Below are 19,366 nucleotides of genomic sequence, written 5' to 3'. Positions count from 1 at the left end.
GTGTAATTAAGTTTATATCAGTCTATAGGCTGACATTCTAGCAGAAACTGTCCACAAGCCTGCCTGCTATGAGAAGCAGATAGATAGATTAGATTAGATTAGATTAGATTAGATTAGATTAGATTAGATAGATAGATAGATAGATGATATAAAAGCATCAAGCAGCACTGTAGGAATATGGAAAAAACAACCATATTCCTACACAGCACTTCACACAAGCTTTCTCTGGATCCCTTTTAGAATTCGGTTAATCACTTAAATAACATACATGTTACTGTGATTAACAAAACAGGTTTTATATTTATGTGGCAAACCATTTCCCCTTCCTTCTTCATTAGCTGCTGTGATAAAAAATGAAATGATGCAGTATAAAGCAAGAGGACTAAACTACAACTGTGTCTGCATTCTTGGTCAAGGAATGACAGGCGCGTAACTTTAATTTTCACCCCTCTTTGTTTATTCCTTGCCTAGTGGTGCTTCCAAGGTTCAGGTGTCAATAAATACAGTGATCACTTCTTTCTTTCATAGCAGTTTAGATTTGTCAGAACTGGCCAAAGCAGCCAAGAGGAAGCTTCAGTCGGTGAGTAACATTTTCTCTCTGCTTCCCCGCCCTCAGCTTTGGCTTTTCAGGGAGGAGGATTGGAGCCTGGGTGGGACTGGGGAGGGTGCAGAGGGTGGTTTGGATACAGAGGGAGTACAGCTTACCAGGAGTCTTGAGTGCGGAAAGCAACAGGGACGAAGGAACAAGCCTTAGGGGCTTTTTTAGATTTTTAGATTTTTATATCCTTCACTTTAAAGAGTGCGTTGCTGGTGTTAAACTCCTGGGAGCCAGCAGCAACTCGAGGAGCATTTGGCCCTTGCTGAGGTGCCAATGGATTGACTGCTGGAAGTCGGCAGCCCTTGCTGGCTGAGTGCAGATTGTGCCACATTGAGTTTGTACCACATTGTCCCTCATCTGCCCCCCCCCTGCCCGTTTGCATGCTCTAAAGAGCCACCATCCTGCCACGGACTTGATGTCAATAGAATTGCCCCAGACACCCATTGGCTTCCCCTTGTTTGAGTGGGGCAGGGCTTCCCCATTCCACCCCAGAGCCCACCAAGCCCAGCTTTGAAGGGGCTGGTGGCAGAAGAGCAGAATGTGTGTTTCAGTGCTCGGGGGGGGGGGGCGGCAATGGTGGGGAAATGCTGTGGGCTTCATGAGGAGGGTTTCCTGGTGGGGCATCTGGTGGCTGCTGTGAGAAGCCTGGCTAGATAGATGGAATTTAAGCTGATCCACCGGCCGGCAGGCAAGCAGGGGCCCCTTCTGAATGTCGGGAAAATAAAAAGCACACCTTTGCCTCTCACTCCCCGGAGGGGGCTTTGCCATAGAGAGTCGTGCTTAACTTTCCCTCCCCTCCTCTCCAGCTGAGCAATCACTTGTTTGAAGAGCTCGCCATGGATGTCTATGACGAGGTGGACAGGCGGGAGACAGACGCAGGTGACCTTCTGTTGCGGGACTTTTGGGTGCTGGAGGGCGGCTGGGTGGGTGGGTGGGTGCCATGCCGCAGCACAGGGGCCCTGCCTGAGGCCAGAATGAGCCTCCTCAGCAAAACGCTGCGCTGGAAGGTGCCAAGTCCTCTCTACTCTTCTGGCCCCGTACTGCAATTTCCCCTCCTGAGTAGCTCTACGTCACAGGGATGTGATGGCCTGGGGTGTCAGCCTTGGCAGCTGCTGTGGGCCTTCCCTAGTCTGGGGAGTTGTAGTCCAAGGGCTGGACAAGGCTGATTATAGCCCACAACCCAAGCCTTGGTTTTTGCTTTAGAGTGAAATTGTGTTTGACCCGGAAACTACAACTAATCCAGAATGCAGCAGCTAGACTGGTGACTGGGAGCGGCCGCCGAGACCATATAACACCAGTCTTGAAAGACCTACACTGGCTCTCAGTACGTTTCCGAGCACAATTCAATGTGTTGGTGCTGACCTTTAAAGCCCTTGGTCCAGTATACCTGAAGGAGCGTCTCCACCTCCATCGTTCTACCCGGACACTGAGGTCCAGCGCCGAGGGCCTTCTGGCGGTTCCCTTGCTGCAAGAAGCCAAGTTACAGGGAACCAGGCAGAGGGCATTCTTGGTAGTGGCGCCCGCCCTGTGGAATGCCCTCCCACCAGACGTCAAAGAGAAAAATAACTACCAAACTTTTAAATGACATCTGAAGGCAGCCCTGTTTAGGGAAGCTTTTAATGTTTAATAGGTTATTGTATTTTAGTGTTTTGTTGGAAGCCACCCAGAGTGGCTGGGGAAACACAGCCAGATGGGCGGGGTATAAATAATAAATATGATGATGATGATGATGATGATGATGATGATGATGATGATTATTATTGAAATTTGTGTGTCTTATTATGGGGGGAAAGCTCATTTGCCCAGAGGGCTTCATTTGGGACAAGGACCGGGCTCTAGGACATGTGTCCAGTGCTTTGACTTCAGGTGTGGGAGGTTTATGAGGGAGGGAGCCCCCATTGTCTGCCACTGATTCCCAGCCAATGCCCAAGCATGGAGAGACTGTGGGCCTCAGGATGTTGTTGAGCTTCAACTCTCAGCAATCTGCATGGCTGGCAGTCCGGGATTATGGGGCTGGAGGCCAGCAATACCTGGAGAGCCACAACAAGTCACTCATCTTTTATGTAGAAACCTAAGCAAAGCTAACCCTGGCTTTCCTCTCTCTGTCCCTTGAAATAGTGTGGCTTGCCACTCAGAACCACAGCACGCTCGTCACCGAGACAACGGTGGTCCCTTTTCTCCCTGTCAATCCCGAGTACTCCTCAACAAGGAACCAGGTATGTTACTCATGCCATTTCTCTGTCATCTGGGGAGGAAACTTATTCCCAAGCCCTAAACACAGGCAGAGGATTTTCCATCTATCCAATTTCTACCTTTGTGGACAAATTCAGAAGTGGATTGCTGGAATTCACCGTATGTGGAAGCTTTCTGGGATCTGGTTTGGAATCTCCTGCTGGTGCAGAATGCGATTAGCAAACTGCTGAACAGGGAGCTTCCGGTCAAGAACATGGAGCACCAGGGTTAAAGCAGCTTCACTGGCAGCCCATCTGCTTCCGAGCCAGGTTCAAGGTTCTTGCACTGATTTGCAAAGCCCCATACAACTTTGGCCCAGGAAACCTCAGGGATGGCCTGAACCCTTGTATCCCAGCTTAGTCACTGAAATCCTCTGCAGCAGCAGATGTTGATTGTTCCCTGAGTTGATGAGGCTCATTTGACAACAGTGAGAAAATGAGCCTGAGGAACCCTCTGCCACTAGAGATTCACCAGGTGCCTTCTGTGCCAACTTTTAAATGCCTGCTGAAAATTGTTTTGTTCTGACAGGACTATGCAGGCAGTTAACTATACATCCTTCCACAATGGTTAACTGTTGTCTGGTTTGGGGTTTTTTGTAAATAATTTTTATTCATTTTCCAATTAAAAAACATTCATATTAGTAACAAATCAAACCAAATCTTTCCACATTCAAAAACAAAAAGCAATATAGCCAATTATATAATCTAAATTAATTAATTTCAATGGGACTTCCCGTGTTCTGGATTTCAAAAGCCAAATATCCATCCTTTATCTTTCAGCTATCTTCTCTATTATTTCACAGTTTTCCAATCCTGATATTAACAATCTCCTCTCTCTCTCAGTCAGTTGCTGGTATAACTCACTGTCTTGTTCTATTTGACCATTCATTATTTCTGTAATCACGCAGGGGGCTTTTCCCACATTGTTCTTAGTTTTAATATTTTGAAGCACAGTCCACTTTGATGGGCCCTTCTTTTTCTGCTGATTGTTGTTCTAATAGGCTCTGGGCTTCCATCCAAGGTTGAAATTAATTAGCGACTTCTCACTGTCTTTGATCTTTGATGTTTCAAATGTACTGTAGAGATGTACTTGGCAATCAGTAAGTCACACAAAGATTGTTTTGGTTTCCTCATAAAAGCACCCGCCAGCTCTCTGGGGCCCTTGGACAGCTGGCAGGCATCCAGAGTTCACCGCCACTCTTTTCTCAAACTGTAATGTTCCATGCAAGCAAATGTGTCCTCTGTAAAGTACACCCCTTTTGCAATTCCAATAAAAAAAATCTCCAATCTCCCGCCATTGAAGGAGGTTTTTTCTGATCATATCCTTTTACTTACTGCATCAGAGCTTTTACCATTGCCATCTTCCTCCTTAGCCCAAGCTGTTCTGATCATATCTGATCTTGCTCTGCCAATTTTGATCAGGGCTCTCTGCCAAGGACTGCGATGAGTCAATAAGTCCAATTATTTTACTACTCCTGCGTTTCCTTTGGGTAATTAATTATTTCTTGGTGGGGTTCGCCAAATCATGAAATAGTAAATATAACAAATACAAAAGTACGGCAGCCACTCACCTCATTCATCAAAACGACAAGAAAGGAGTCTTTTTGAAGTCCAAAACTTGACCTCCAACAACTGTGTAGTTTAGCAGATTTTTCTTTTAACTCTTTCCATCTAGAACATGCCTGTTTTTTTGCCAAATCTTTTAATTGTTAGGAAACAGGAACTCCCAGCTGACGAGACTGACTTTGGAGAGTTGCCAAATTCGTGCCTCGGACATCACCCAGGGTCCCTGCCTCCACATCTTGTTGCGGAGCGCAGATAACGGACTGCAGGTGGCACAGCTCCCCCCTTACCTGGGGGGGGGGTGGCCAGGGTTAATTACCCTCATTTAACCCCGAATTACTGACACGACTGGCTGTCCGATCTCTTGGGAGGCCACCATATCTGTTTTTAACCTTTTAAAGGTTTTTCTTACATGATTTTATTGCTGTAAGCCATGTATGTGTTGTGTGTGTGTTTTGTGTGTGTGTGTGTGTGTGTGTATGTATGTGTGCCCATGCCCACACATATCTGTGATACAGCTGTATACAAATATCTGTATGAATAAATAAACAAACTGTGCATCTTGGTTCTGAATATTGAACCTGTTGCTGATATTATCTTGGGAACAAGGAGATGCCGAGAGCTCTGAGCTTTCCTTCTGCTGGAAATGGATTTTTCCAGAAAGCCTGGGAAGGCATGAATCTGTATAGGAGGCGAAGAATCTGCTTTCTGTTCCTGCTTCTCTGGCTGCTTTCTTCTATTGCCTTGCAAGCTCCTCCAGCTCCTCTGAGGCCTTGTCTTTCCTCTTGTCTTTCAGGGAAGGCAAAAGCTGGCTCGCTTTAACGCCCATGAATTTGCAACACTTGTCATAGACATTCTTGGGGATGCCAAGCGAAGGCAGCAAGGGAACCCTGTCCCAAGTTCCAGAGGTGAGTCCCTGTTTGGACGACTGGCTGACTTGAGTTTTCAGGACAGATAAAGGGACGTCCTTCTTCATGCAGCACTATGGGACTCGCTTCCACAGGAGGCAGTGATGGCCTCCAGCTTGGATGGCTTTTAAAAAGGGTTGGACAAACTCCTGGAGGAGATAAGGGCTATTGATGGCTACTAACCCTAATGCCTCTGCTCTGCCGCCACAGTCAGAGGCAGCAGTGCTTCTGAATACCAGTTGATGAAGCCACAGGAGGGAGGAGGGCTCTTGTGCTCAGATACCACTTGTGGGTTTTCCGTAGGCATCTGTTTGACCAAACAGGATGCTGGACTAGATGGGCCATTGGCCTGATTCAAGACCGTAGTGCAGGCAAAAGTACAAAGGGATCCTGGTGAAGGCTTCAGCTGACTCCATCCTGCTGCCTGTTTCCCTTTCGTTCTGGTTCATGGAGCTGCATTCTCTAGGCTGGTCATTTTGAGGAATGCCACATTCTGCACACATTCCCTAAACATCAGGCATTTGGTTGCTGCTTTTGCAGAAAATGTAGAGCTGATCCTGAAGTCTGTCAACAGCCAGCACAGTACAGAGTGTCAGGATAATGACCAGCCTGACTACGACAGCGTTGCCTCTGACGAAGAAGTGGATCTGGAAACAAGCTCAGTCAAGGCACCCCGGCAGAAGGTGAGCCTGTGCAGGATATCTAGAGGGCGGCAGCATGTTGGAAGGGGCTGTGCAAAAAGGCTGCTCCTCACGAAGCGCTCGCCTCAGGCCCATCACTGCTGCTAAAAGGTGAACAGTCCTTTGCAGAGTGAGCCTTGTCTCTGCTTATTTGAGCAGCTGGGCCTCCATCCCCAGCACTCTTGGTTCATTTGAAAAGAGATTTGTAAGGCTGCTTGGTTCCCCTTCCAGGTGTGGAAGGAGACTTACGGCCTCGCCTGACTTTAAAGGAGAGAGAGAGAGATGGTACTTCAAAATCCTTGAGGTGTTTGGGGACACCTGCCTTTGGACCAGCATAAACCCTTTGATGCTAATTTTGAGAGCCTATCTCACTTTTGACTTCTGAGTTGAAAACTTCTAGTTATATTGATTCATTTATGAATTGCCTTTGGAGCTGTTTGTTTTATGTTTGTTTCTGATGTGCAGTATATAAGTGGCACTGAATTCTGCATCATGCCATAGTATTCTCAGAGGCTTCATTGTTTATTATTTAACATGTCCCTTTTGACTTTGGTCCTCAAAGTGAGAGGAAACAGCTGTGTCTAAATGAGTAACACATCGTTGTGTGTTGCGTTTTGCAGAGCCTGGATTCAGACTTGTCGGATGGACCCATCACAACCCAGGAATATCTGCAGGTTAAAAACGCCCTGGTGGCTTCGGAGATGAAAATCCAGCAGTTAATGAAGGTGAACGTCAACTTGAGCGATGAGCTGAGGATCATGCAGAAGAAGGTAGCATGAGAGTGAACGAGAGAGGGTTTAGTTTAGTGCGCCTTGAGTAAAAACCCCACATGCATGAAAAGGGCAGAATGTTGAAAGCTCAAAAAAAGGACTGCAGAGCCTTCTGCAACCTGAGACCCTCCCACTGGCTGTTGGGTTCCAACTCCCATCATCCCTTACCACTCTGGTCAGTGGCCAGGGATCATGGGAGTTGGAGTCCTGCAGGGTAGCAGGTTGGTGAAGCATGGTCTAGCATCAACTTCCTGATTGATGGTGCTCAACCGTACTCAGCCGGGGCTCAAAGGGAGGGGAGCCACTTGGCTCCCCACCCCCATGAGCCGCAGGGTGTCCAATCCTGCACGAAGTTGTCCCTCACTGTTCACTGTGAAAGAAAAGGAAATGGAACCCTTCTGTTCCTGTTAATTCCTCTTGGGATTGCTCAGGCTTGGACCCCCATAGATCAAATATTCATCACTTGCATCCCTAGACCACAGCCCTGGTCACCTTAATTCATAGTTTTCCCCTCCCCCCACCCGCTGATCTTAGTCACCCCATTAAGGAAAGGCATGACTGCAAATGGTTTACGGTGGGTCTGTACAGCTATTTATGGATTCTCCCATGTGGTGAGATTTTAAATCCATGAATTTCTTGAGTGGTCAAGGGCAATGCTTTGTCTACGCTGTGTCAGTAAAGTGAAAGAGTTTGCCTTTATTTTATATTTTTCTGTGCTGTCTTCTCCATAGCATGAAAAAGGAGAATGATAAACAAAATTATCCTGTTCTTTCTTTGAGAAGCTCAGGATGGGATACACTGCGTGGGCCTCTTGTCTTCACTGCAGCCCTGTGGGGTAGGCTAAGCCGAGGGAGACCGAGGAGCCCAAAGCCCTCCCAGTCAGCTTCATGGCAAATCAGGGATTTAAGCCCCGGTCTCCCTCAAACCACAGCACTACCTGTTCTCAGCTCACAGTTTCCACCATGGCCGTGATCTACTGTGTGAGAGCAAACCCAGTGATCATAGCAAAATGTTTTGCAAAATATGAGCAATGGGGATCATAGAATCCTAGAATTGTAGAGTTGGAAGGGGCCACAGGAGTCATCTAGTCCAACCTCTGACAATGCAGGAATCTTTTGCTCAACGTGGCTTGAACCCACGAACCTGAGATGAAGAGTCTCATGCTCCACCAACTGAGCCCTTTCAGTTCTCAGTTCAATGTCACTAGACTTGTGAGCCTTGCTAAAATTATAATGGGCTTCTGGGAATGTGTGTAGGACTTTGAGTGCAAATTGTAAATCCCCCCACCTACTTCTTCATCTCCCCCAAAGATTTTCAGCAAGGAGCAGCAGCTGACCACAAAGCCCCTCTTGGACGTGTTTTGTGTTTTAGATGGGTGGCCAGGGCTACTGCAGGCAGTGGGGAGGTGGTTTGAGAAATGTGTTGCAGCTTAGAGTAAGAAGGAAGAGGAGGGGCTGAGGAAGGGTATCCACAGGCCTTCAGGGGTGGGAGAGAGAACTAACTTCCAAAGACAGCGAAAGGGTTTTTTCTTTCTCTTTTCAAGATCTCTCTGACCCAACACTGCAATTGCATGGCTTAGCGTCTCAGTGCTATGTAAAGTTCCTCCCCCTCCCCTTTATGATGGATGTAGCAATTCATGAGCCGCCAGTGGGTGTGGGCAACTTCCTCCTTTTATATCTATTTGCGGGGCGGGGGGGGAGAAAACAGGAGCGCCAGCTGCTTTAAACTGCGCAGAAAACTGCAGAAGGCCCACCAGAGGTTTTATGGCTCTTCCTCCTGATTAATTGTGCCCTTAGCTGACTTGAGGACATTGTTGGGAATCTCTTGTGATGGGGCTCCTGTTCTGATCCCCTTGTTGTGTTTCCATTCCAGTGGCCTTGCCCCTCTCTTGTGTGCAAATAGGTTTGAGTCTCGTTTCGTCTTCCACTTCCTGCAGTGACATTGCCATTTCCCCAGTTCCCTCTTTTCTCTGATTTGACGGTTGGGCGCTTGGCCTGAGTCAGCCGCTTTTAAAGAATGTTGCTAAAGCCGATGTCCGCGTTGCTCAGAAACTTGGCCTAGCTTGGGTTCACGTTGCTAGATGTTGGAGCTCCTCTTGACACACACAACCGCACCTGAAATTTTGGGGCTCCCAAAGCTTTGAGAATGTAACTGATTTGGCAGACATTTCCTATAAAAGGAAAAGACTGCCTTTAAAAACAGAAATACAAGCAAAACCTGGCTAGCTGGTGGCAGTTTTCAAGCATGAGGATGCACCGACTGTGCTGCCCCCCTCCCCCAATTCTTGCTGTGCTGTGCTGTGCTGTGGGGACATCCAAGCCCCCACTCTGAAATGTTTTATTCCAGCTTCAGACGCTACAGAGTGAGAACACGAGTCTCCGGCGGCAGGCCACAACAAACGCCTCCCTGACTCCTGCTGGCTCTGAGTACCCAGACGCCGGCAGCCACTCTTCCTTGATCTGGCGGCCCTCTGTGCGCAGCAGCCGGCCCATGTCCATGTACGAGACAGGATCAGCCCAGAAGCCCTACTTGCCTTTGGCCGAGGTCTCCTACCCAGAGGAGCACATCACGTCACGGCTGCAGCCGTTCCCTCCCCACGTAAGTAAGACCACCAACCTGCTGCCTCTTTGGGGGGGGGGGGCTGCTTGGGCTTGCCTCACTCAGCCTGCCCCCAATCTGGGGCTCCCCAGATGTTGTGCAAGGCTGTCCATGTCCCTGGGAGAAGTGCCTCTCTCTGCGGACAGAGCATCTTTGCCTAGCTGTCTGGGGCTGTAGCATTTCACCTTTCGCCAACCTGGTACCCATCATATGAGGACGGGCTGCTGTTGCTCAGTGGGGAGAGAAAGCTGCTCTGTGCATGCTCAAGGAACCTTAAGCATACACTACGACTGCTTGTCAGTTTCTCTGATGAAGAGGGGCGATCAAATATGAAAGAGGGGTGGTGGTCAGTTAGCACCTTGAAAGATGTGGGACCCCAGGAAGGGGGGGGCAGGGTATCCGCAGGGGGCTTCTTCCCATGGGCTCCTCCATTACTTCAAAGCCAGAGTTTGCTCACGCCAACGTCCAAGCACCCTGAGCTCCTTGCAGTGGTGTGTCTTTGTCTTTCCTCACTCAGTTCTTTTGCACCTTTGACTTGCTGATGCTGATGCTTGCCTCTTTGTGTCTTGCTGGATTTCAGAGATGTTGCTCTTGCACCCATTACCCACTCTTGGGGCATTCTATTGTGGGTTTATTGATCTAAATCAAATCCCTTATGAATAGACAGTGGAAGTGAGGAACAGGTTTAAGGATTTAGATTGGCTGGACAGAGTGCCAGAAGAACTGTGGATGGAGGCTCGCAACATTATACAGGAGGCAGCTGGATGATATTCCAGCTGAACTATTTAAAATTTTAAAAGATGGTGCTGTTAAGGTGCTACACTCAATATGCCAGCAAATTTGGAAAACTCAGCAGTGGCCAGAGGATTGGAGAAGATCAGTCTACATCACAATCCCAAAGAAGGGCAGTGCCAAAGAATGCTCCAACTAAAGCACAATTGCACTCATTTCACACGCTAGCAAGGTTATGCTTAAAATTCTACAAGGAAGGCTCAAGCTGTATGTGGACTGAGAACTCCCAGAAGTGCAAGCTGGATTTTGAAGGGGCAGAGGAACCAGAGACCAAATTGCAAACATGCGCTGGATTATGGAAAAAGCTAGAGAGTTCCAGAAAGACATCTACTTCTGCTTCATTGACTATGCAAAAGCCTTTGACTGTGTCGACCACAGCAAACTATGGCAAGTTCTTAAAGAAATGGGAGTGCCTGATCACCTCATCTGTCTCCTGAGAAATCTCTATGTGGGACAAGAAGCTACAGTTAGAACTGGATATGGAACAACTGATTGGTTCAAAATTGGAAAAGGAGTACGACAAGGCTGTATATTGTCTCCCTGCTTATTTAACTTATATGCAGAATTCATCATGCGAAAGGCTGGGCTAGATGAATCCCTAGCCAGAATTAAGATTACCGGAAGAAATATCAACAACCTCAGATATGCAGATGACACAACCTTGATGGCAGAAAGTGAGGAGGAATTAAATAACCTTTTATTGAGGGTGAAAGAGGAGAGCACAAAATATGGTTTGAAGCTCAACATCAAAAAAACAAAGATCATAGCCACTGGTCCCCTCACCTCCTGGCAAATAGAAGGGAAAGAAATGGAGGCAGTGAGAGATTTTACTTTCTTGGGCTCCATGATCCCTGCAGATGGTGACAGCAGTCATGAAATTAAAAGACGCCTGCTTCTTGGGAGAAAAGCAATGACAAACCTAGACAGCATCTTAAAAAGCATAAAGCCATGGTTTTCTCAGTAGTGATGTATGGAAGTGAGAGCTGGACCATAAAGAAGGCTGATCGCTGAAGAATTGATGCTTTTGAATTCTGGTGCTGGAGGAGACTCTTGAGAGTCCCATGGACTGCAAGAAGATCAAACCTATCCATTCTGAAGGAAATCAGCCCTGAGTGCTCACTGGAAGGACAGATCGTGAAGCTGAGGCTCCAAGACTTTGGCCACCTCATGAGAAGAGAAGACTCCCTGGAAAAGACCCTGATGTTGGGAAAGATTGAGGGCACAAGGAGAAGGGGACGACAGAGGACGAGATGGTTGGACAGTGTTCTTGAAGCTACCAGCATGAGTCTGACCAAACTGCGGGAGGCAGTGGAAGACAGGAGGGCCTGGCATGCTCTGGTCCATGGGGTCACAAAGAGTCGGAAATGACTAAACGACTAAACAACAACATTGTGGGTTTCTTTTTTTATAAGAACCTGCTTTTATACTGTGCACATGTGCCTGCGCGCGCATGTGTGTATCTTTCTGTCCCTTATTTTTAGGCAGGGAGGAATGGGCTGGTGACCAGCTATTCTTTCTCCATGCCTTTTTTCTCCATTCTCTCCTGGTTGGGATACAGAAACACACAAAGGGTTGTGTACAGTACATCTTCCCTGGAAAAGCCCCCACTTCTGCTAGCAGAGCTGTTCCTTCTCCTTCTTCTACAGGAGGGTCACTTCTTATCCACCCCTCAGACTTTACCATGCCTGAGCTTCTGGCACTGTGGATCCACCATGCCTGTGCCTCCCCCCGCCTCCCCTTATTTCTATCTCAGCTGCTTGAAGTGCGAAGCTGCCTGGCAGATCAAGCTGGAGTGCTGGCTGAGACTGAGAGGTGGCCACAGCCGCCTGAGAAGGTTTAACTGTTCTGCGTTGGGGGAGGGGCTGCTGTGCCAGCTGGACCAGAAATTGGGGGAGGCTGTAATGCTTGCAAGGCAGACCCCAGAATCTCTTGCTCAATCTGCTGGTGGTTTTGCTGGCCACCTGGGCAAAGAAGCCCTGGAGGGCATGGCAAGCCGAGTGGGAGAAGGGCAGCTGGGCAGGGGCCTGTGGTGACAGCTGGGAGGTGGGCGCAGCTGAGAAGGCCAAAGTCACAGCAAGGAATAAAGCTCTTGGGGTGTGTTCCAGCTTAAGGAGCAACGTAGTAAAGCCAGGGGGAGGGGAGTCCAGAAGAGGAGCCAAGCAGGATGGGAGGGGGGGCAGACCACAGATGGATTTGCACAGGATGCAGTCGACAAGAATCACAAGATCATCAAGTTGGAAGGGACCCTGAGGGTCACCTAGTCCAACCCCCTGCAATGTAGAAATCACAACTAAAGCATCCAAGACAGATGGCCATCCACCTCTGTTTAGGGTGTGAGCAGAGATACGGCAAGTTTTAAGAGTGGGGACTCCTGGCTTCCAGCAGACGTGCCCTTTCAGTGATATCAGAGCAGCTCAGCCAATGGCAGCCAGAGAATCGCCTGTCATTAAAGTGGCACCGCAGGGTCAGAGTTTAGCTTGTGCCACCAAGAGGGATGAAGCAAGAAAGGAAAGGAGAAGGGGGGAGGCAGTTGGAGGGCGGAGAAGGCAATGGGGGAGATCCGTCCTCTTCCTAGGGGTTCTTTCTCCTGGTGATGCAGAACCATGGAAAAGCAAGATGACAAAAGTGTGCTTTTGATACCATCTGTGCAAGGAGATGCCTGCTCCTTATATTTCTGTCCTTTAGCCTTCCAGAATTTAATTTCTGGATCTGATATTCTATTTATTCTGGTCTCCCTGGATTTTGCTCTGCTCTTAAATTGCCCTCAAAGTGTTCTGTAGGTATTGGAGAAACGGGTGTTGGGTCTTCGCATCCACCCACATGTAAACCCCTCCCTTAAGGAGCTGATACCCAGATCACTTTTACTCCATGGTGTGCTGTCCACTTCATAGGTAGTTACAGATAGGTAGCCGTGTTGGTCTGCCATGGTCAAAACAAAATAAAAAAATTCCTTCCAGTAGCACCTTAAAGACCAACTGAGTTAGTTCTAGGTATGAGCTTTCGTGTGCATGCACACTTCTTCAGATACACAGGTGTATCTGAAGAAGTGTGCATGCACACGAAAGCTCATACCTAGAACTAACTCAGTTGGTCTTTAAGGTGCTACTGGAAGGAATTTTTTTATTTTGTTTTGACCACTTCATAGGTAATTAGTTCAGAAATCCTTCAGGCAGAGGGCAAAACAGGGAAGAGGGTAATTGCAGCTTTGTAGGGGTGGAGCTCCCCAAACAAGAAATTTCCCAGCACTTTAAAGCATCAGCAGTGGCCAAAATCCAGCAGGGTTTTGCAGTTACCATGATTCTATTAAACAGAGCACAACAACAAACATAAGACAAGCGCTGCAGGATCAGGCCAAAGACCATCACGTCCAATCTCCTGTTCTCTTTTTTTTAAAATAATATTTATAAAAGTTTCAAAAATTACAGAAAGAAAAAGTAAAAATACCACATTAAACAAAAACAAAACAACACATCGCAATATAAAAAAAGAAAAAAAACAGAAAAATAAAACCCATTAAACAAAAACAAAAACACAAAGAACAAACAAACAATAAACACAAAGAAAAATACATCAGATCTCCTCATTACTAATCTTTCATTAGCTTATTTCCTTGACCTCCTCACACCTCCCTTTTTTGTATTCTAGGTCAATTATCCATTTCAGCGAATCCTTCCCCTCTTTTAAAATTTTTGTCCTGTAAATTGTCTTAATATAATGTAACTTTACTTTTCCTCCTTTCACCAGTTAACAGTCAGTTATTCCAAACTCCTTTATATCATTCTTGCTAAAATCATATAATATTATTCCAACATCCTTCTAACAGATATTAATTTTACAATGTTTCTGTCAATAGTCTTTAAATTTCCTCCAATCTTCCTCCACCGACTCTTCTCCCTGGTCTCGGATTCTGCCAGTCATTTCCGCCAGTTCCATATAGTCCATCACCTTCATCTGCCACTCTTCCCGGGTGGGTAAATCTTGTGTCTTCCAATACTTTGCAATAAGTATTCTTGCTGCTGTTGTAGCATACATAAAGAAAGTTCTGTCCTTCTTTGGCACCAATTGGCCGACCATGCCCAGGAGAAAGGCCTCTGGTTTCTTCAGAAAGGTATATTTAAATACCTTTTTCATTTCATTATAGATCATCTCCCAGAAGGTCTTAATCCTTGGGCACGTCCACCAAAGGTGAAAGAATGTACCTTCAGTCTCTTTACATTTCCAACATTTATTATCAGGCAGATGATAGATTTTTGCAAGCTTGACTGGTGTCATGTACCACCTGTATATCATTTTCATTATATTCTCTCTTAAGGCATTACATGCCGTGAATTTCATACCTGTGGTCCATAACTGTTCCCAGTCAGCCATCATAAGATTATGTCCAACGTCTTGTGCCCATTTAATCATAACAGATTTCACCATTTCATCCTGAGTATTCCATTTCAACAGCGGGTTATACATTCTTGACAAGTTCTTAATTTTAGGATCTAGCAGTTCTATTTCCAATTTTGATTTTTCCACCTGGAAGCCATTTTTTTTGTCCAAATTATATGCCTCCATTATCTGGTAATAGTGAAGCCAATCTCGCACTCTATTTTTTAATTTTCCAAAACTCTGCAATTTTAGTCTGTCTCCATCTTGTTCCAAAATTTCCCAATATTTTAGCCAATTGGCCTCCATATTGAGCTTTTTCTGAGCCTTCGCTTCCATTGGTGACAGCCACCTTGGGGTTTTATTTTCAAGCAAGTCCTTATATCTTATCCAAACATTAAACAGTGCTTTTCTGACAATACGGTTTTTAAACGCTTTATGTGCTTTGACCTTGTCATACCACAAATATGCATGCCACCCAAAACATTGTTAAAACCTTCTAAATCCAACACGTCAGTGTTCTCAAGAAGCATCCATTCTCTCAGCCAGCAAAATGCGGCTGATTCATAATAAAGTTTTAAGTCCGGCAGGGCAAATCCACCTCTTTCTTTAGCATCAGTTAATATGTTAAATTTTATTTGAGGCTTCTTGCCCTGGCAGACAAATCTAGAAATATCTCTCTGCCACTTCTTGAAACATTCCATTTTATCCAAAATTTGCAATGTTTGAAACCAAAGAACAACATCCTTGGCAATACATTCATCTTTATCGCAGCAATTTGGCCTAGCAATGATAGCTTCAGGTTTGACCATATTTCTAAATCCTTTTTCACTTCCATCCAACATTTTTCATAATTATCCTTAAATAGGTTCACATTCTTAGCAGTCATATTAACCCCTAGGTATTTCACTTTCTTAACCAGTGTTAATCCTGTCTCCTTCTGAAACCTCTCTCTCTCAGTCACTGTTAGATTTTTCTCTAAAACCTTAGTTTTCAACTTATTCAACTTAAAACCCGCTACCTGGCCAAATTCTTGAATTAGTTCCAGTACTCTTTTAGTACTGGATTCTGGCTCCTGTAATGTCAATACCAAATCATCAGCAAATGCTTTCAATTTGTACTGTTTGGCTCCAACTTGTATACCTTTAACTGTTTGGTCCCTTCTAATCATATTTAAAAGCACCTCCAGGACCGATATAAAAAGCAATGGAGAGATTGGGCAGCCTTGTCATGTTCCTTTCTCTATCTTAAATTCTTCCGTCACCACATTGTTCACAATTAATTTAGCCTTTTGTTCTGAATAAATTGCACCTATACCATTTTCGAACCCTTGACCGACCCCCATCCCCTGTAAGTTTTTCTTCATAAAACTCCAAGAAATATTGTCAAAGGCTTTCTCCGCGTCCACAAATATCAAAACTGCTTTAGTGTTGATATTCACTTGTAACTTTTCTAAAATGTTAATTATGTTCCTCGTGTTATCAGACAAATGTCTGCCCGGGAGAAAGCCCGCTTGATCTTTATGAATTTCTTCTACTAGTACCTTTTTTAGTCTTTTGGCCATAATATCTGCAAAAATTTTATAATCCACATTAAGCAAAGATACGGGGCGGTAGTTCTTAAGCTGTGTCTTCCCAGACTCGGTATAAGTGTAATATAAGCTTCCTTCCACGACTCTGGTGCCCTTTTCCCTTCCAATATTTCATTACACACTTCCTTTAATGGCTGTATTATCGATTCTTTCAATGATCTATAATATCTTGAAGTCAAAGCGTTGGGTCCTGGAGATTTACCCAATTGCATATTCTGAATGGCCCCTTCTATCTCTTGCTCCGTTATTTTGTAATTCAACATTAGTTTATTTTCTTGAGAGATTTTTTGTAATCCATTTATTTTCAAAAAACGATCAATGTCCATTTGTTTCTGGGTTTCCTGTGTATATAGTTGTTTAAAATACCTCTGAAAGCACTTTCTAATCTCCACTGGATCCTGTATATTTTTTCCTTCTACTTCCAAATTTGTGATAGTGTTGAGTTTCTGTCTTTTTTTCATTTGCCAAGCCAGCAGTTTTCCACATTTATTTGCCAATTCGAATGTCTTTTGTCTCATCTGACTTCCACAGCAGCCACTTTTCCCTTAGTTTCCTCTGCAATCTGATGAGTCGAAGCAGATTCCTGTATCAATTTCTGTATAGCTTCTATGTTGGTATTCACCTTTTGTCCCAGACTATTTATACTTTCTGTATTTATATCAATTTTAATATTTGCAGCGTCCACCTTCGCATTTGATGCATCCACTTTTACATTTGTCGCTTCTACCTTCCTGCTAAGATTTTCCAAAGCTTCATTTATCTTACCTAATGCGATCGCTAAAGCTTCTTCTGATGTCATTCCTCTTGGTTTAGGTTGTGTTGGTACAACTGCAGGGGGGGCAGAAGGACCAGATGCTGACGCTCTTCGCTGCCAAGACTTCCCAGATCTTGTTTTTTCTGGGAGTGACGAGTCTATTTTTTCTTTCCCATCTGCCATAACTCATAAAATCCAATGTCAGTCCCACAGTCAAGCAGTTTTATTTTTCTAATGGAAAATTCCCCTGATCCAACTCTTATAACAGTTTCCTTTTTTATATATATATAATATTTATTGGTGTTTCAAAAAGTTACAATAAAAAAGAAAGAAAAAGAAAAACAGAAAATACAAAATACAGAAAAAAATAAAAATAAAAATAAAAACAATTAAAAACAAATCCATTTTTCCATATCTTATCTATCATTTGCTTGTTTCCTTGACCTCCTCGCACCTCCCTTTTTTGTATTCTAGTTCATTAGTTGTTTCAGCAAATCCTTTCCTTCTTTGTTTTTATATTACTAATTTATCTTAATATATTGTAACTTTACATTCTGACCTGTTAACAATCCATTTTTACTTAATCCTTTATAACATTACTGCTAAAACCACATAGCTTCATTCCAGCATCCTTCTAACATTCCTTAATTTTACAATGTTTCTGTAGATAGACTTTAAATTTCTTTCAGTCTTCTTCTACCGACTCTTCTCCCTGGTCTCGGATTCTGCCAGTCATTTCCGCCAGTTCCATGTAATCCATCACCTTCATCTGCCATTCTTCCCGGGTGGGTAAATCTTGTGTCTTCCAATACTTTGCAATAAGTATCCTTGCTGCTGTTGTAGCATACATAAAGAAAGTTCTGTCCTTCTTATAACAGTTTCCAAACCTTCCTCTAGGGGGAAACCGTTACAATCCATACTTATATTGATCCAAAATAACTCATTTTAAAACATAACTTAAGCAGGAAATTTAGTTTCAATTTTTAGTTACTTTCTTTCTCCCTTCAGAGTCAGAGGGGGACAGTTAGAAACAGTTAAATACAATGTATCTCTCTTTGACAGCTAACAGTCAGAGCGCGCTTCAGACACAGCAGCCTTATTGTTCTATTTGCAGTCCGTTCCCAGGTTCTGAGCAATGGAATTTTAGCTTCCTTCCCTCTCTCTCGCAGGTATAAATAGTCCAAAACTTTCCCCCCCTCTTCTCCTGCTTCCAGGGGGGATTTACTATTTTTGGAGGTTGAAGTTTATCCTTTCCAATCGGCTTTCCAAGACTCTAGCTTGCAGCCTCTTTATCATAGAATCATAGAATCCTAGAGTTGGAAGAGACCACAAGGGCCATCGAGTCCAACCCCCTGCCAAGCAGGAAACACCATCAGAGCACTCCTGACATATGGTTGTCAAGCCTCTGCTTAAAGACCTCCAAAGAAGGAGACTCCACCACACTCCTTGGCAGCAAATTCCACTGTCAAACAGCTCTTACTGTCAGGAGGTTCTTCCTAATGTTTAGGTGGAATCTTCTTTCTTGTAGTTTGGAACCATTGCTCCATGTCCGCTTCTCTGGAGCAGCAGAAAACAACCTTTCTCCCTCCTCTATGTGACATCCTTTTATATATTTGAACATGGCTATCATATCACCCCTTAACCTCCTCTTCTCCAGGCTAAACATGCCCAGCTCCCTTAGCCATTCCTCATAAGGCATCGTTTCCAGGCCTTTGACCATTTTGGTTGCAAAAGCGGAAGGCGGACTTCCTGTTTATGCCTCCCCGCTACAATTCCGAATTAAGTCTTTCTTCTTTTAAAAGTTTCCAATTTGTTCTACTCACGGGTAGTGTCTTTTAGAATCCAATTGTTCACAGGAAAAAGTTAGCGCTCTCCGGCAACAGCTACGCGGCTTCACTCCATGGAAAAAGCAGTCAATTCACAGCACCGCGCTACTCACCCCACTTCGCTCCGGAGACCCGAAAAAGGCTTTCCCTGCGAGTAGGGGAGGCGCAAAGCGTGCCCACCGAATCCCACGTTCACAGGCTTCACCTGCCTGTGATTTCTGAAGGGTCTCCGCCTTCGCCGTAACGGCAAGACCCGATTTTCACGGAGTAAATTCCTCCTAGTCAGAGGAATTCCGCCATTACCGATGGCGCTAACCCGGAAGTCCCAATCTCCTGTTCTCACAGCAGCCAACTAGACACCTCAATGGGAAACCTGCAAGCTGGACCCAAACGCAAGAATCATAGAATCATAGAATCATAGAGTTGGAAGAGACCACAAGGGCCATCGAGTCCAACCCCCTGCCAAGCAGGAAACACCATCAGAGCACTCCTGACATATGGTTGTCAAGCCTCTGCTTAAAGACCTCCAAAGAAGGAGACCACCACACTCCTTGGCAGCAACACTCTCCCCACTTGCGATTCCTGGCAACAGTTATTTGTAGGAGCAGCTGCTTCTGACGGAGGTGGAACATAGCCTGGGGGGCTAGTTGCCATCCATAGCCCTCTCCTCCAGGAATTTGCCCA

General features: G+C 45.3%; 1 protein-coding gene and 3 long non-coding RNA genes across 12 annotated transcripts in view; 3 read left to right on the top strand and 1 right to left on the bottom strand.

Annotated features, from left to right (window-relative positions):
* The window catches only part of LOC309327362, a 55,050-nt gene that overhangs the window by 16,556 nt on the left and 19,128 nt on the right, over positions 1 to 19,366 (top strand). The window lies entirely within an intron of this gene.
* GIT2 (GIT ArfGAP 2) overlaps positions 1 to 19,366 on the top strand; it is a 40,714-nt gene that overhangs the window by 11,956 nt on the left and 9,392 nt on the right. For 2 of the 9 annotated variants that reach the window (XM_081836519.1, XM_081836516.1), the window contains exons 9-15: positions 529 to 580; positions 1,405 to 1,477; positions 2,717 to 2,814; positions 5,189 to 5,300; positions 5,841 to 5,983; positions 6,601 to 6,750; positions 9,097 to 9,348. In XM_081836519.1, coding sequence (XP_081692645.1) covers positions 529 to 580; positions 1,405 to 1,477; positions 2,717 to 2,814; positions 5,189 to 5,300; positions 5,841 to 5,983; positions 6,601 to 6,750; positions 9,097 to 9,348 — 880 coding nt within the window. Of the gene's footprint in view, positions 1 to 528; positions 581 to 1,404; positions 1,478 to 2,716; positions 2,815 to 5,188; positions 5,301 to 5,840; positions 5,984 to 6,600; positions 6,751 to 9,096; positions 9,349 to 11,621; positions 11,712 to 19,366 lie in introns of all 9 variants that reach the window. The other 7 variants (XM_081836524.1, XM_081836521.1, XM_081836522.1 and 4 more) reach the window with 5 other exon arrangements.
* On the top strand, positions 12,172 to 19,080 carry LOC309327353. The gene is made up of 3 exons (XR_014150512.1): positions 12,172 to 13,031; positions 13,286 to 13,505; positions 19,006 to 19,080. It is a non-coding gene; the product is annotated as an uncharacterized lncRNA (long non-coding RNA).
* Positions 19,075 to 19,366, bottom strand: part of LOC309327364 — a 53,341-nt gene continuing 53,049 nt past the window's right edge. The window contains exon 2 of the long non-coding RNA XR_014150522.1: positions 19,075 to 19,206. This is a non-coding gene — a long non-coding RNA (uncharacterized lncRNA). The remainder of the gene's footprint in view (positions 19,207 to 19,366) is intronic.

This window comes from Podarcis erhardii, assembly GCF_964252035.2.
Source record: "Podarcis erhardii genome assembly, chromosome: 13".
Lineage (NCBI taxonomy): Eukaryota > Metazoa > Chordata > Lepidosauria > Squamata > Lacertidae > Podarcis > Podarcis erhardii.
This window is presented reverse-complemented; position numbering and strand designations above follow the sequence as displayed.